Here is a 17,022-nt window from a genome sequence, read left to right as displayed (position 1 = left end):
ATACCCCTAGGCAGAAGCTCTGTCTCCCGAACTGTCATATCATGTTGCAGAAGGGTAAGGATATAATCTAGTCTGGAGAATGAGTGATGCGACCCCGAGAAGAAGGTAAATTGGGTGTCCGTAGGGTGGAGCAGTCGCCAAACGTCTGTAAGTCCGAAGTTGTCAATAAATTCCGCCAACCACCCCTGCCCTCGGGGGAGGTCGCGGGGGGGCTGCCTATCTCGGGTTCCTGACACCACGGCGTTAAAGTCCCCACCCAGCATCAACTGACCCCCGGGAAGGGAAAGGAGCAACGCACCCAGATCCGCGAAGGCCCGGGCCTGGAGGCCAGGCGGGATGTATATAGAAAGCAGGGTGAGTGTACGGCCCTCCCACCGTCCAGAGACAGCCGTGTAGCGGCCCTGCGGATCAGTTTTGATAAGGTCTATATGGAAGGGCAGTGAGCGCCGCAGGAGGATCCCCACTCCCCTTGAACCAGATGTAAAGCCAGAGTGCGCCGCCAGCGTGTAGCCATACCTATTGAGGGCCTGACAGACATTACCCATCAAATGAGTTTCTTGCAACAGCACCACGTCCGGCTGGTGCCGTTTGAGGAATTGCAGGACTATAGTGCGCTTAAGCCTGTCCCCTAACCCGTTGACATTCCAGCTGAGGACTTTTAGGCTCTTCTCCCAGCGGCTATCCATAGCCCTTGCTCCGCAGGGTGCCTCGTCCCACCACCCCAGTGTTCCGGCTGACGAAGTGATGACCTAGTTCGTGTGACCATAAATAAACCCCAACTCCCCGCCCCGCCCCTCCCTGATCCCCACCCCGCGAGAGCCCTCAACACCCGCGGTCCGGGACCTAACAACCCTCACACTCCCCCCCCCCCCCCAACCTCAACAATCCTCAACATCCCTACGCCCCCTTGCACAACAAACCCCCCCTCCCTGCCCCCTGCTCCGTGGGCTCAAAACTACCCACCGCCCCAATTAGCAGAGCGCCTGTCGCCCAACCCTACCCCGGTGAGAGCCCACCGAGGAACTCTACGTGGGAAGTTCGTGGGCCAGCCCCATCCTGGCCGCCCGCCCGTGGTGCCCAGTGTACTCAGCCCCCAGGCCCACAGTATATCTGCTACATAAGGAGCCCGGCTCAGCAACCGCGGGCATACAGTCTAAGCACCTCATGGAGCAAGCCAGTCTCACAGATAACAACTTTAATACTTTACTGTCCGATGGCTTCTCAGTCGAGCGTCCGTGACTCATCTCACTGCGTCGTCTCTTGGTGTGTCCCAACGAGGACTATTCGATCTTGACCGCCAAGACCGCTGGCTCTGCTCTCCTCCGTCCACTCGCCCCGTCGCTGACCCCGGGGAGGAGTGCCCTGCGCCTCTCCACTGTGCACCTTCTCGCTGGGGGGCCCCCGAAGTATCCTCCGAGTCCAGCCACTCCTGCACCGCCGCAGGCGAGGTGAAGAAATGGGATTTGCCACCAGCTATGACCTTCAATTTGGCGGGAAAGAACATCATGTACCGAATCCCGCGGTTTCGTAGCGCCGCCTTCACCCCCTGAAAGGAGCGTCTCTCCTGCTGAACCTGGAGCGTGAAGTCCGGGAAGAAACGAACCGTGGCGCCCTCGTACTTCAAATCACCGAGTTGTCTAGCAGCCTGGAGAATTGCATCGCGGTCTCGGTAGTTCAATATTTTGGCAATGATTGTTCGCGGGAAGGCCCCTGGTTTAGGTTTCAGGATCGGGGCCCTGTGCGCCCGCTTTACCGTGAACAGCTTAGATAGTCTCTTGGGTTTGAGGTGTTGAACGATCAAATCCTCAATAAAGAGCTCCATACAGTCCCCTTCAAGTCCTTCCGCCACACCTACCACACGGATGTTACTTCTCCGGGCCCGGCCTTCCTGCTCATCAAGCCGCGAGGCCATCAGCCTATGCTGGTGCATGAGTTCGTTGACCCTCCCGGCGAGCCGCTTCTCGGATTCCTGCAGGGTCGCGATGTCAGCTGCATTGGTTTTAGAGCGGTCGGTGGTGGTCCCCAAGTCAGCCCGGAGCAAGTTAACTTCTATTGTGATCTTATCCATTTTCGTCTCCAGGTTGGTGCCCAGGGTTTGAATTGCGGCCATTATGGACGTCAGGGAGGGTTCCGCCTGGCCTGCCGCCTCCTTCGCTGTCCCTCCAGGCTGCGCCGCCGGTTTGGCCACCGTGTAGTTGTCAAGTTTGTTAGACTGGGTCGCGGCTCCCCCTTTAGGTCGCATGGTGCCGCCGGTACCTCTGGGGACAGCGTCCCCTCTTCCTCCCTCGCTCGGAAGCGCCCGCAGGGGGCCGCGACAGCTCCGGTCGCCCACGTGTAGTCGGGCGCAACCCTGGCACCGCCGGCACTCCCTTGGTCGAAGCTCAGGGCGGGGGGTCCCCAAACGAACCTTGCGCGTCCGCTATGGGGTCCGGGACCTCAGCCGCCTCCCTCCGCCGGTTCTGATTCGCCCAGGCCGCACCAACGGCCGTGAACAAGGGCCCCAAGCTGGCGGGCCACACCGGTCACCCCACAGCAGCAGCCCCGGCTGGTCTCCTGCCCTCGCCCCTGCTGAAGCAGTCTGGAAGTCAGCCGGCCCACCTCCGGGATCCTGGCGCCACCTGTCTCAGCGCCGGAAAGCAGGGCCCTTGCCGCCGCACTCCACTCCTTTATGTCCGGCCCCCGGAGGCTGTGGGGGCATTTACACAACGGTGGCAGGCAGCTGGAGGCCAACGGCCCCTCGGCTCCGCAGGGGAATGGCGCCGTCCCTCGGCGGCGCCCCTCCGCGCGCCTCACGCGTCAGGCCGAAGCCGGGGCTCCAGGTAGCACCAGAAGCGGGACCGCAGCTCCGGGAGCGAGGCACTCGGCCGCCGCCGCCAGTCGCGGCCGCCGCGTCGAGCCGTCCGAGGGTCCTCTGGCTCCGCAAAAGCGCTCCGCTGGATCGCTGGGCCTTGGGGGAGCCGGGGGGCCTTCACTGGCCAGCCCCACAGCTCGGATCGATGGCGGATGGAAGAGGACACCTACGGTCCCGGCGGAGCTCTGGAATCAGGCGGCCATTTCGTACGGCGCCTGGCCACGCCCCCATAGTCTGGTTTATTGACCAAACTAAATTTGGAGATTTGGATTAGAATTCCCCAGCGCATTTATTTTGTTTTTAGGTTGTCATTTCTTCCCAAATGATTCAAGGTAAATTCGCCTGTGAATATACGTGGGATTCCACCATGCGACATTTCCAATTGCATAAGAAGATTTTCTAGTGCTTTTATGTTCCATCCTCTTTGTACAGAGCTGGGGTTAATGTATATGTTTAGAATTATGATTAGTCCCCTGGTGCTTCCAAATTCCCAATTGTTTATTGTGATGCCTAGTATGAACAGTGAATTGATTGAAAAGCGGGTTAAGGTCAAAGTTTTATCAAGACACATAGATTGATAAACCCCCTTTTGGGTGTCCATTTTTATTAGCTTTTTGTGCTGGGGTAAAAATTTCCACGTAGCCTCCTAATAGCAACTCCACCTCATTCCACGTCTTTTGCAGAGATATGATGTAAAAGTTCCTCAAGTAGTTTTCAAGTTCAGGATCTGAATTAAGTTTTTTTTGTGTCTGCAATGTTCCATTAAATTACAGAAGTTGACTGTAGGTCCTTGTCAGATGGATATGCATCATGGGCATTAGAGTAAAGTGATTTCTATTCGGGGAGGGATTGCTGTGGTTGAGGCTTAGTTTCACAGTGAGAAGTTGAGACTCTTTGGTTGATTACGGCGGAGAGCTTCTAACCATGTCACTCCAATTTTGTTTTGATTAAGGATGAGAGCAAGCCAGTTCCAGTCCGCTGTTTCGAGATGTATGGGATTAGATGGTCGCTGATACGTCCCTGTAATCTGTTTAATGATATTATTACTGAACCTCTATGGGGAATATGGCGGCCGTGAGCTAGACGGTCGCGGGCGCCATTAGGGGAATACAATAAGAACCATGTGAAGAGAGCCGCTGCCGGACGGGAGAGTGTATGATAAAATGTACCTCATTTCAGGATACCAGAGACACGGGCCCCTTCGGAGGCGACAGACGGGCCTCCTGGGAGCCGGGGGTGGATCGTGGTTCCCAGAGGACGCGATGGAAGGAGGCCGCGGCGGAGCTCCGACGTTCCAGGGAGGCTGGCGTCAGGACTGGGGGCAAAGGCAGAACAAGTCGAGCCTGCTAGCAGTTCTCTGAGGAAGCTGAGGAGACGGCTGGTGACCAGTTAATCACATCGGGAGTATGGAAGTGGGGAGAGTTGGGTGAGAGCGCAGAGCACCTCTCGCATATGGAGACAGGTACTGCTAAGGAAGGTGAGGCTGGAGACAAACCCCCCCGGTACACTTTGAGGACCAGGAACACTGGAGGAGATAAGGCAATTTTTTTACCTATTTGGTCAGACCCATTTACAGGGCCGTACAAAAGGGGGTGGTGATGGACGAACTGCCAAGCCATGCCTTCTCTGGACCGGAAACGAGCTTCCTAGGACCGGTTTCTGGCATTTCAGCAGTCTTCAGCCAGGCTTGCTTGAATCCAGTGGCAAAGTGAGCAAGGGACTCACGTCTGAGCATACCCTGCCAACTTATGGCGAACAAAGCGGTACAAAAGGGGGTGGTGATGGACGGAGCATCAGAACCAATCAAACACTCACACCCAGTCAACAGATCTGGGTTTGATCCATCACCGTTCTTTAGCCCACTCTGCCACCCCAGTTCAGACATGGCCATATGCAAATCAGTCTGACCCTGTGCCTCATGGGAACAGTCCAGCCCGAACTGCCAAGCCATGCCTTCCCTGGACCGAAAACAAGCTTCCTAGACCGGTTTCTGGCATTTCAGCCGTCTTCGGCCAGGCTTGCTTGAATCCAGTGGCAAAGTGAGCAAGGGACTCACGTCTGAGCATACCCTGCCAGTTCGGGCTGGACTGTTCCCATGAGGCACAGGGTCAGACTGATTTGCATATGGCCATGTCTGAACTGGGGTGGCAGAGTGGGCTAAAGAACGGTGATGGATCAAACCCAGATCTGTTGACTGGGTGTGAGTGTTTGATTGGTTCTGATGCTTCGTCCATCACCACCCCCTTTTGTACCGCTTTGTTCGCCATAAGTTGGCAGGGTAGGCTCAGACGTGAGTCCTTTGCTCACTTTGCCACTGGATTCAAGCAAGCCTGGCTGAAGACGGCTGAAATGCCAGAAACCGGTCTAGGAAGCTTGTTTTCGGTCCAGGGAAGGCATGGCTTGGCAGTTCGGGCTGGACTGTTCCCATAAGGCACAGGGTCAGACTGATTTGCATATGGCCATGTCTGAACTGGGGTGGCAGAGTGGGCTAAAGAACGGTGATGGATCAAACCCAGATCTGTTTACTGGGTGTGAGTGTTTGATTGGTTCTGATGCTCCGTCCATCACCACCCCCTTTTGAACCACTTTGTTCGCCATAAGTTGGCAGGGTAGGCTCAGACGTGAGTCCCTTGCTCACTTTGCCACTGGATTCAAGCAAGCCTGGCTGAAGACGGCTGAAATGCCAGAAACCGGTCTAGGAAGCTTGTTTCCAGTCCATGGACGGCAAGGCTTGGCAGTTCGGGCTGGACTGTTCCCATGAGGCACAGGGTCAGACTGATTTGCATATGGCCATGTCTGAACTGGGGTGGCAGAGTGGGCTAAAGAACGGTGATGGATCAAACCCAGATCTGTTGACTGGGTGTGAGTGTTTGATTTGTTCTGATGCTCCGTCCATCACCACCCCCTTTTGTACCGCTTTGTTTGCCATAAGTTGGCAGGGTAGGCTCAGACGTGAGTCCCTTGCTCACTTTGCCACTGGATTCAAGCAAGCCTGGCTGAAGACGGCTGAAATGCCAGAAACCGGTCTAGGAAGCTTGTTTCCAGTCCAGGGACGGCATGGCTTGGCAGTTCGGGCTGGACTGTTCCCATGAGGCACAGGGTCAGACTGATTTGCATATGGCCATGTCTGAACTGGGGTGGCAGAGTGGGCTAAAGAACGGTGATGGATCAAACCCAGATCTGTTGACTGGGTGTGAGTGTTTGATTGGTTCTGATGCTCCGTCCATCACCACCCCCTTTTGTACCGCTTTGTTCGCCATAAGTTGGCAGGGTAGGCTCAGACGTGAGTCCCTTGCTCACTTTGCCACTGGATTCAAGCAAGCCTGGCTGAAGACGGCTGAAATGCCAGAAACCGGTCTAGGAAGCTTGTTTCCGGTCCAGGGAAGCCATGGCTTGGCAGTTCGGGCTGGACTGTTCCCATGAGGCACAGGGTCAGACTGATTTGCATATGGCCATGTCTGAACTGGGGTGGCAGAGTGGGCTAAAGAACGGTGATGGATCAAACCCAGATCTGTTGACTGGGTGTGAGTGTTTGATTGGTTCTGATGCTCCGTCCATCACCACCCCCTTTTGTACCATTTCCAGGGCCAGCGCAAGGAGCTAAAATCATTGTCAAGGGGAGGCGAGGTCGGCAAGGAGGAGTGAGCCTCTGTAAGAGGGAGGACGGCTCGGCTCAGCGGAAGTCGGAAAACCCGGATGGAGCCATGACGAGAACACCGGATATCAACCGCGTTCTAGTCTCCCTTGGGACGCGTGACGTCAGGACGCAGCCGCCAATGGAGCACAAGAGGGGCGGAATCAGGAAGGAGGAGCGGCGGAGCAGGACGGAGAGCGAGGGGATCGAAGGTGAATGGACGACGGAGCAACGGATATCCAGAGTGGAGGACAGCGAGGTTCCAGAACGGAGGACCGGAGGCGCTGCCGGAGAGCAGGAGGAGCGGACGGGACGACAGAAGAAGGACGGAGACCCCAGCGCAGGAGTCCCAGAGCCCACAGCGACGACCGAACAGGAGTTTGCTGCTTTCAAGCCCGGCGGCTCACGAGAAGGAGAGGACGCCCCGGGTCCGGCTGCCGCGGCCCGGTACACGGGTCGTGGCCTCAGGCAAGTGCCGCTTAGAGGGTCTTTTTGGTGGGGTAGCTGGAGTACCTATTAGGAGACACACCCTACCGGAGCCCACTATTCCCTCACGAACCTTTAGAAGGGTTCCTCCCTGACATCCCCATTCCCTCCTCCACGTCGTTATGGTGAAGGTGGCACAACGTAAAGAATAGGAAGGGTAAAGCCTAACCCGAGTGTTTTCTGTTCTTTGTTTTTCAACCCTGGTGAGGAGAACCCTGGGGACAGCCAGACCCGAGGAGGGACGACCAGGACATCCCAGAGTAAAGAGTGGTAGATGGACACATACCCCTTTGGAACAAGGAGACGAGAATCCTAACTTCTTGGAAGAGATTATTAATTTCCCGTTGAACCTATGGTGTAACACGGACTGTCTTTCTCTTACTGTGGCAAATAAACAGTATCCCTCTCATAGACACATAACCTGACTGCTTGTCCTTCTATACCACTACTCTGCCCTCAAGCCTCCTTACAAAGTGGTGTCAGAAGTGGGATTAGAGATCCCAGTGTGTCGACGACATGACACAACCCGTGCCTATTGAGGATGTCCTTACACAATTGGCCGAGGGACAAAGACACCTGCAGCTGGTGTTTGAACAACAACTACAGGCTGCTAGACTAGAGAGAGAGGCGTTACAGGGAGCTCTTAAGGATCAGGCTACAGTGGCTGCCACGAATCAGCAAGTTCAGGACACTGCAATCCTACGACTCACGGACGCCATAGTACATACCCGGGTCCATCCCACTGTCCCAAGCACGGTCCTGCAGAAGTATAAGGAAGGCGAAGACCCTGACTATTTCTTCCTGAATTTCGAGCGAGTGGCATCCACAGCAGCCTGGCCACCAGAGAGGTGGGGCCAATACATCGCGCCACTTCTCTCCGGAGAGTTACAAGCCGCATACCAAGCCGCAAATCCCGATGGGACTACTACCTATGTAGATGTCAAGAAGGCGATCTTAGAAAGATTAGGATTCGATCAGGAACATTATCGGACCAAGTTTAGGAAAGAGAAATGGAATGCTGGGGATAATCCTAGGGCTTTGTATTACCGAATCCGGGACTTAGGTAACAGATGGTTGACACCCCACACATCCACCATGGAGGAAGTAGTTGAAAAGGTGTTTCTGGAACAGTTTCTGGATGCCCTACCCCCCACCACGAAATCATGGGTGAAACAACAACCACACCTCACTGCAGCCTCCGCAGTGGAACTAGCGTGTGCCTTCCATAGGGCCCCAGATTTCAGATCCGGCACTACACGTCCACAGTCACAGTTTCCCATCTCACGACCCCAGTTACATCCCCCCCTAAGACCTCCCCTAAGGCCCGAGTTAAGGACCTTACCACCCCTGCGCGTTAGTCCAAAACCTTCCCCTAGTTCTACAGGTGCCGGCGGTCAAGGTCCCCAATGTTTCAGCTGTGGTGAATGGGGACATATAGCCAGACAATGCCCCCACCGAGTATCACCCGCTGAACCCATGGAGGTAGGGTACACCAGGGGCAGGATTCTAGTAACACAGGGAAGCTCTCAACGCTACAGAACGGAGGTTTATTTAAATGGCAAGAAACAAAGGGCCCTGTTAGATACAGGGTGCCACGTCACAGTCGTTGACGGATCCCTGATAGGGGAACACCAATTACAAACCACTGAACAAGTGCAGGTGACTTGTGTCCATGGGGATACCAAGTCGTACCCCACGGCGGAAGTCATCCTGGACGTAGATAACGACCCACATCTTAAACGGGTAGGGGTCATCCCCCAGAACCCGTTATCATAGGGACCGACCACCCAAACTTTGATAACTACATAGAGGGAACTAAGAACAATACCCACACATGGCTAGATGAAGCCCCTTTTCGCACCGCAGAGATAGAAGCCATAGAAACACGAGAAAAGAAAAGCAGAAGGGAAAGGCGTAATGAGAAAAAAGGGTTTTACTGTTCGCAAGTATCAAGGAATGCCTTTCCCCTTTCCATTGCAGATACCGATGGAACACCTCCTTATAGTTACCGGGCAGCCCAACGGGATGACCAAACACTCGTGCATGCCTGGGAACAGGTCCAGGAAGAGCCTCCAGATCAGGTAGGACCTTATTTTATTGTAAAAAGGGGTTTGTTATATAGAGCTGAAAAAAGAGACTCAGTAGAGAAGACTCAACTGCTCGTTCCCCTATCCTTCCGGGAACATGTACTCCAGTTAGCCCATAATAAGATGGGGGGTGGGCACTACGGCAAGGAGAATACGCTGAAGTATCTGTTAGATAAATTCTACTGGCCTGGGGTTTACAGGGATGTGGCAAAACACTGCGCTACATGTGTGCGATGCCAATACACGAGCTCTGGACCCGTCACTAAGGCACCCCTACAACCACTCCCCATCATAGACATTCCCTTTAAGAGAGTGGGTATGGATTTAGTCGGGCCTTTAACTCCCTCGTCACGTGGTCACCGATACATACTAGTTATCATCGATTATGCCAGTCGATACCCCGAAGCCTTCCCTTTGTCGCGTATGACTACTCCCGCTGTGGCCCAAGCCATGATAACGCTTTTTTCCCGAGTCGGTTTTCCCTCTGAGATCTTGACCGACCAGGGTACCCCGTTTGTGTCGCACATGATGAGCCAGATTTGTGATCTCCTCGGGATCAAGAAAATGCGCACGTCAGTGTATCATCCACAAACAGACGGCCTTGTGGAGCGGTACAACAAAACCATCAAAAACCTACTCCGCAAGGTCGTCTCGGATACGGGGAGAGACTGGGACCGTCAGCTTCCGCTGGTTCTCTTTGCCTTGCGGACACACGAGCAACGATCCACGGGGTTTTCCCCATTTGAACTACTGTTCGGGAGAAAACCCCGAACCTTATTGGACATGGCCAGTGAACAGTGGGAGGGGGAAGAGGAAGAAGGGAAGCCCCTACTGAAATATGTTACTGACTTAAAGACGTCGTTAAACCACATATGGGGTTTTGTACATGAGAATCTGCAGGAAGCACAGAGAACACAAAAAAGATATTATGACCATAACAGTCGACTTAGGGAATTAAGACCAGGGGACAAGGTTCTTATACTACTCCCGACCACAGAAGACAAGTTGTTAATGAAATGGCAAGGGCCGTATGTGGTAGACAAACGAATCACCCCTGTCACCTATAGTATACTACTGCCACATAGGACAGGGGGTAAACAAATATACCATATAAACCTCCTCAAGAAGTGGGAGGAACCCCAGCCCCCTGGAGCACCCAACCCCGCCTTGATGGCCTGCAGCTCCCCGCAGTTAGACATTCCACTCTTGTCACTGCAGGACCCCTTGACTCCCTCTGTTCCCTTCGGAGACATATTAACCCCTGAACAAAAAACGGAGCTAGGCGTTGTGACAAACATCTACCCAGACTTGATGTCCACAAAACCCGGTTTAACATCCCTAGTCCAACATAAAATAGTACCTCTGAACCCAACAATCATCAAACAAAAGCCATACCGCATTCCGGAAGCCCGTAGGGAGGCTGTAGAAAAGGAAGTGGAGGACATGCTCCAGGCAGGGATCATAGAACCATCCCGGAGCAATTGGTGCTCTCCAATTGTACTCGTACCAAAGCCAGACGGTAGTCTGCGCTTTTGTATTGATTTCAGACAAGTAAATGCGATCACTAAGTTCGACACGTACCCAATGCCCAGAATAGACGAGATGATAGAACGCCTGGGAAAAGCTAGATACATGTCAACCCTCGACCTCACGAAAGGGTACTGGCAAATCCCGTTGGAGCATACCTCCAAAGAAATAACTGCGTTTTCCACACCATCAGGCCTGTACCACTTCAAAGTACTTCCGTTTGGGTTACATGGGGCCCCCGCCACATTTCAGAGGCTGATGGACAGGGTATTAAAAACACACCAAAAGTATGCAGCCGCATATCTTGATGATATTGTGGTTTTCAGCCACACCTGGGAGGAACACTTAGTACACCTCAAAGTCATATTTCTAGCCTTACAGGAAGCCGGCCTCACAATCAATCCCAAGAAATCACTTTTAGGGACCAATAAAATACAGTACTTGGGATATACCATACAAGAAGGACACATCAGGCCCCAAGTTGATAAGATCGAAGCCATCCGCACCATTTCCAGACCTGTAACCAAAAAAGAAATTCGTTCCTTCTTGGGGTTTATAGGTTATTACAGGCGATTTATTCCACATTTTTCATCTATAGCCAGTCCGCTCACCGAACTACTATCCAAAACACATCCCACACGCATACAGACATGGCACGCAGCACAGGAAGCCAGCTTTGAGGCCCTTAAACAAGCTATATGTACCAGCCCCGTTTTACGGTGCCCCGACTTTACTCGTACCTTTGTCCTTCAAACGGACGCCTCAGACTGTGGGTTGGGGGCGGTCTTATCTCAACCAGACTCAAATGAAGAACTGCGACCCCTGTTGTACATCAGCAGAAAACTCTTTCCCCGAGAGAAGAACTACTCCACGGTAGAAAAGGAGTGTTTAGCTATTAAGTGGGCTATTGAATCCTTACAATATTACCTGTTAGGCAGACACTTCCTGGTCCTCACCGATCACGCTCCTTTGACATGGCTTGCACGAAATAAGGACACTAATTCTCGCATACTACGATGGTTTCTCGCTTTGCAACCCTTCTCTTTTCAGACCCTCCACATGCCGGGGATGAAGCAACTGAGTGCTGACTATTTATCCAGGCATCCGAGTTGTGAATGGCCCCATCGTCCATTCCTAAGGGGGGACGACTGTAAGAGGGAGGACGGCTCGGCTCAGCGGAAGTCGGAAAACCCGGATGGAGCCATGACGAGAACACCGGATATCAACCGCGTTCTAGTCTCCCTTGGGACGCGTGACGTCAGGACGCAGCCGCCAATGGAGCACAAGAGGGGCGGAATCAGGAAGGAGGAGCGGCGGAGCAGGACGGAGAGCGAGGGGATCGAAGGTGAATGGACGACGGAGCAACGGATATCCAGAGTGGAGGACAGCGAGGTTCCAGAACGGAGGACCGGAGGCGCTGCCGGAGAGCAGGAGGAGCGGACGGGACGACAGAAGAAGGACGGAGACCCCAGCGCAGGAGTCCCAGAGCCCACAGCGACGACCGAACAGGAGTTTGCTGCTTTCAAGCCCGGCGGCTCACGAGAAGGAGAGGACGCCCCGGGTCCGGCTGCCGCGGCCCGGTACACGGGTCGTGGCCTCAGGCAAGTGCCGCTTAGAGGGTCTTTTTGGTGGGGTAGCTGGAGTACCTATTAGGAGACACACCCTACCGGAGCCCACTATTCCCTCACGAACCTTTAGAAGGGTTCCTCCCTGACATCCCCATTCCCTCCCCCACGTCGTTATGGTGAAGGTGGCACAACGTAAAGAATAGGAAGGGTAAAGCATAACCCGAGTGTTTTCTGTTCTTTGTTTTTCAACCCTGGTGAGGAGAACCCTGGGGACAGCCAGACCCGAGGAGGGACGACCAGGACATCCCAGAGTAAAGAGTGGTAGATGGACACATACCCCTTTGGAACAAGGAGACGAGAATCCTAACTTCTTGGAAGAGATTATTAATTTCCCGTTGAACCTATGGTGTAACACGGACTGTCTTTCTCTTACTGTGGCAAATAAACAGTATCCCTCTCATAGACACATAACCTGACTGCTTGTCCTTCTATACCACTACTCTGCCCTCAAGCCTCCTTACAGCCTCCAGAGCAGGGGAGCAGGAAAATCACCAGGGAAAAACAGAGGGGATAAAAATAAACCTACAAACGTGCCCACTAAAATTAAAATCACTCCCTCACTTAAATCATTCTTTCACGTGCTACCAAGTATGCAGAAAGATGGCTCGGGCGGTGCCGGCCCAAATATATGTGCAGATACTCTTAGCACCCGAGCTAATTATGAGAAAATGGCAATAAGCATAACTAAGGGCACAAATAGCTGCGACGGATCCCCACAACAGAACGAGCCCAGCTGTAATTCCATGGTATCCCTAGAAGAAGCTGTTACAATTTCCATTAGTAACAGGTTTGCTGTGTTGGCACTATCAGATGTTCCAGGAGTGTCCGTACAAGTGTGGAGATTGGCTATAGTCAGAGCAGTGCGGATGTGGTAAATTGTGAAAAGACCCAGGGAAACTCAGAAGACTTGTTGGCAAGTATTCTACTGGGTCTGAAAAACGAAATCAAGCACCGCTTCGAAGTTTCAGAAGCAAATCAGGTAGGCATATAAGCCTCCTGCCTGGATTTAACCCAAAAACTAGATAAAGTTACCCTCCGCACTAAGAAGTTAGAGGAGGAGGTGGTCATGTTAAAGCAGGATGGGACAAAGAACGCATCTGAGGTTTCTAAGTTAGCCAGGCAAAACCAAACCTTAACGGATGAGCTTGAGAGATTGAAAAACCATTCCCGGAGAAACAATTTGAGATTTCTGAACATTCCGGAAGCCAAGGAGGGATCGGAAATGAAGGCCTTCATCATCAAGTTGTTACGGAACACGATCCTGAAGGACATGGAAGATATAAACCTTGAGTACGAAATCCAAAGAGCTCATAGAGCGCCTTTCTGTCGCAACCCCCAAAGGGTTAAACCCAGGAGATCCTTGTGAATTTCCTCTCCTATACCATCAAAGAGGAGATTCTCAACGGGGCCATAAAAAACAGTCCATACTTAGTAGACGGCTACTCATTGCTAGTCAGGTCAGACTTATGCAAGTCCACAGAACAGAGGCAATGGGAGCTAGGAAATAAGATGGAGGAGCTATGGAAGTTGGGAGCTAAGGCCCAACTAAAATTCCCCGCAGTGGTGCGTATTATGTGGGACAATCAAATGTACAACTTTCGTTCAGTAGAAGATGTTGAGTCACTAATTGATACGATTAAAAAGAGGAGAGATATCGCTAAGTGACCAACATAGGATTATTGGGCCAGTTTGCTCTGTTTGCTCTCTTTTATATCTTGAATTAGTTTACATTTCCTTAATGGTGCACCCACTAGGCATTGTTATGCCTAAAAAGATAGGGAGGGTTACCCGGGGTTGGTCAAGGGGGAGGGGTGGGATGGTGGAGGGGGGGTTGGGGCACGGGTGGGGAGCAGTGGGTTAAAAAACAAAAAAAGTCCTCCGAACCTCCTACTTGGTAGAGTCTTTATAAGTTCGCAATGAAGCAGGAGGTGGAATTTGAGGGGAAGTACTATGGCTAGAATTCCTAGTATCAATATACTCACATGGAATGTGAATAGCCTTAGGTCCAAACCCAGACAGAGGGTAGTGCTGAGGTACTTGGAAGATAGTCAGGCGCAAATCATGATCCTACAGGAGACACACTTGATAGCGAACAAAAGCAAGGATCTGTTTGGCACATGTGGTTGGGTCCAGGATTTCATAGTCTCTGATCCAGCACAACGTTGCAAGGGGGTTGCAAATTTAATTAGAAGAGGCAGTGGGATCGAGCTTAAGTCGTCAAGTACGGACAGCTCCGGTAGATGGGTCCTAGCTCGTATGAAATGGGCAGATAGCGATTTTATATGCGCTGGTTTCTATGGACCTAATGAGGATGGTCCACAGCACATTGTATAATTGGGATTTAGATTGGTAGAAATTTCAGCTCCTGCGATTGTGGGTGGGGATTTTAATGTATTGTTGGACCCTGTATTGGATCGTTCATCGCAAAGGGATAGTGCCCCAGTACCCAGAATGAGGCATGTATTGAAAAGTTTGATGCAGGATCTAGGCTTAGTAGATGTTCGGAGGCATCTGAGAGGGCACGTGAGAGGGTATACCTACCATAGTAAAAAATATCGTCATTTTTCAAGATTAGATTATTTTTTGGCTGATAGATGCTTTGCGTCCAATACTAAAAAGATTGAGCATCTTCCAGCCCACATTTCGGACCATTCAGCAGTTATTATGACTTTACAGGCCCCAGGACCACAGCCCTGCAAGAGATGGACAATAAAGCGCGCCCTCCTTTTAGATGAGGGCTTGCCTTAAAAAAGGCTGCATCAGAATAACAAAGACACTGCCCCCCCACCCCCCGAAATAGTATGGGACACCTTAAAGGCAGATATATGGGGGGGTCTTAAAAAGTGTTGGCTGTGCCAAAAGCAGAGAAGAAAGGGCAGAATTAGTAAATATCCAAAGGGAAGTGGGAAATCTTGAGGAAGCCTTGCATTTTATAAGTGTGGGAGAAGAAAGGGAGGGGATGGTAAGAAGGTTAGAAGAGGCCCAACTAAAATATAAGATCAGGTTGGAGTTAAAGTGTAAGGCAAGGTGGCAGGCCGCAAATGTGAAGGTATTTGAGTATGGAGAGAAAGCGGGGGCTTTGCTGGCCTGGAGGTCCAGGGTTGGAAGAACCAGAAATGAGATAAAGGAGCTGAGGGGGCATTAGGGGAGGTGCTTGACAACTGGGAAGATATGCAGAACCATGTAGTGGCACTTTTTTCGCAGCTCTATAAGGAAGACATAACCCCAGAGCCCCATAAGTTCAAAAGTTGGCTTAGGACACTTGGCCTCCCTGTATTGAATGGCAAAGGGGAAAAGATGATGGAAGCTCCAATTACTCAGGAGGAGATCAGGGGGGCAATACAAAGAGCTAAGAATGGGAAGGCTGCTGGCTTAGATACTGTCCCCTCAGAAGTGTATAAAATTCTAATAGAGGAAGTTCTGGGAAAACTTGTTATATATGGGTATATATGGGAGAGACACAGGTTCCAGAATCATGGAGAGAGGCCTCTATAGTCTTGATCTTAAAACCAGCCAAGGACCCCAGGAAAGCAGAGTTGTATCGACCAATATCCCTGCTAAATGCAGACTATAAAATCTTTGTTAGCATTTTAGCGGTTAGGCTGGCTAAACTAGCTCTTCAGCTCATCCATGAGGCTCAGAAGGGATTTATTCCTGGGAGGCAGATCCACGAATTAACCCAGCAGCTAATTGGGAGTATTGACCTAGCTACATCAAGGTCGGTCCCCTTGGCAGTAATTACAGTGGATGCCGCCAAGGCCTTTGACCGTGTTTGTTGGGAATATCTATGGGAAGTATTGGAGGTTATGGGGTTTGGGCCACGTTTTGTAACAACACTAAAAGCCTTATATCATCGTACAACAGCTAGGATCCTACTCAATGGCTCCCTCACTTCCCGATTCTTAGATGGAAGCGACAGGGGTGCCCTATCTCACAATTATTGTTCGATATGTATATTGAACCATTTGCCAGATGCTTCGCCAAGATGATCAGGTTATTGCTTTCTGTGCAGGTGCATATAAAAAGAAAATTGCGCTATATGCGGATGATCTTGTAATCTACACAGCTGATCCGGTTGTAACGAGCCCTAGGGTGGAATTATTAGCTATAGAGTTTGTGGGCGTTTTTGGGTTATTTGGTAAATAACAAAAAAACTGGAATACTGTGTTGGAATATCCCAGATTGGAAGGGAGGTGTTCAGAGAGAGATCAGGTACCTTGGAATAGGCATTATTAATTCATTAGAGGGAATCCCTCAGCTCAATCTAGAGATGGTAGCGAAGGAAATCGATAAAACACTTGTCAGATGGAAGAATTTGCCCTTGTCATTATATATGTTATGTTATAACAACTTATAGAGCGCTCTAATACCCGAAGGTGTCCTGGCGCTGTAGCAGAAAGTTTGGAGAGGCAATGAACAACTAAAACCAGAGGTGGAGAGAAAGTCTAGAATGAGAACAGCCAGGTCTTTAGACCTTTTCTAAAAGAGAGGAGATCAGTAGTGGACCTGAGAAATAAAGGGAGTTCGTTCCAGGCGTGGGCGGCTTTGCGAACAAAGCTCCTCCCGCCCCAGTTTGCCATTTTGGCCCTAGTTACTACCGCCAGTTTGGCATCGCTAGAGCGAAGAGTTCTCACAGGAATGTACCACTGGAAACGGTTTTTAAGGTCCAGAGGTCCGGTTCCGTGAAGTGATTTATGAGCTATACAGAGGGACTTAAAAAGAACCCGATGTTTCATGGGTAGCCAGTGCAAATCTCGTAGTCCTTTGCTAACGGACACAAATTTAGGAGTATTCGTTAGCAGCCTGGCT

General features: G+C 51.6%; 2 protein-coding genes across 3 annotated transcripts in view; both read left to right on the top strand.

The window, feature by feature from the left end:
• ASPA (aspartoacylase) overlaps positions 1–17,022 on the top strand; it is a 167,453-nt gene that overhangs the window by 10,941 nt on the left and 139,490 nt on the right. The window contains exon 2 of one of the 2 annotated variants that reach the window (XM_085649330.1): positions 8,952–9,052. The exons of the other annotated variant lie outside the window; for it this stretch is intronic. Coding sequence (XP_085505456.1) covers positions 8,958–9,052 — 95 coding nt within the window. The 5' untranslated portion in view covers positions 8,952–8,957. The remainder of the gene's footprint in view (positions 1–8,951; positions 9,053–17,022) is intronic. 2 annotated transcript variants of the gene reach the window in all.
• On the top strand, positions 7,483–8,872 carry LOC146858411 (uncharacterized). Its single transcript, XM_085649328.1, has one exon. The coding sequence runs from the start codon at positions 7,488–7,490 to the stop codon at positions 8,745–8,747; it is 1,260 nt and encodes a 419-aa protein (XP_085505454.1). The 5' UTR covers positions 7,483–7,487; the 3' UTR covers positions 8,748–8,872.

The sequence above is a fragment of the Triturus cristatus genome, chromosome 3_2 (genome assembly GCF_964204655.1).
Source record: "Triturus cristatus chromosome 3_2, aTriCri1.1, whole genome shotgun sequence".
Lineage (NCBI taxonomy): Eukaryota > Metazoa > Chordata > Amphibia > Caudata > Salamandridae > Triturus > Triturus cristatus.
Note: the sequence above shows the minus strand (reverse complement) of the source record. Positions and strands in the feature narration are given on the sequence as shown.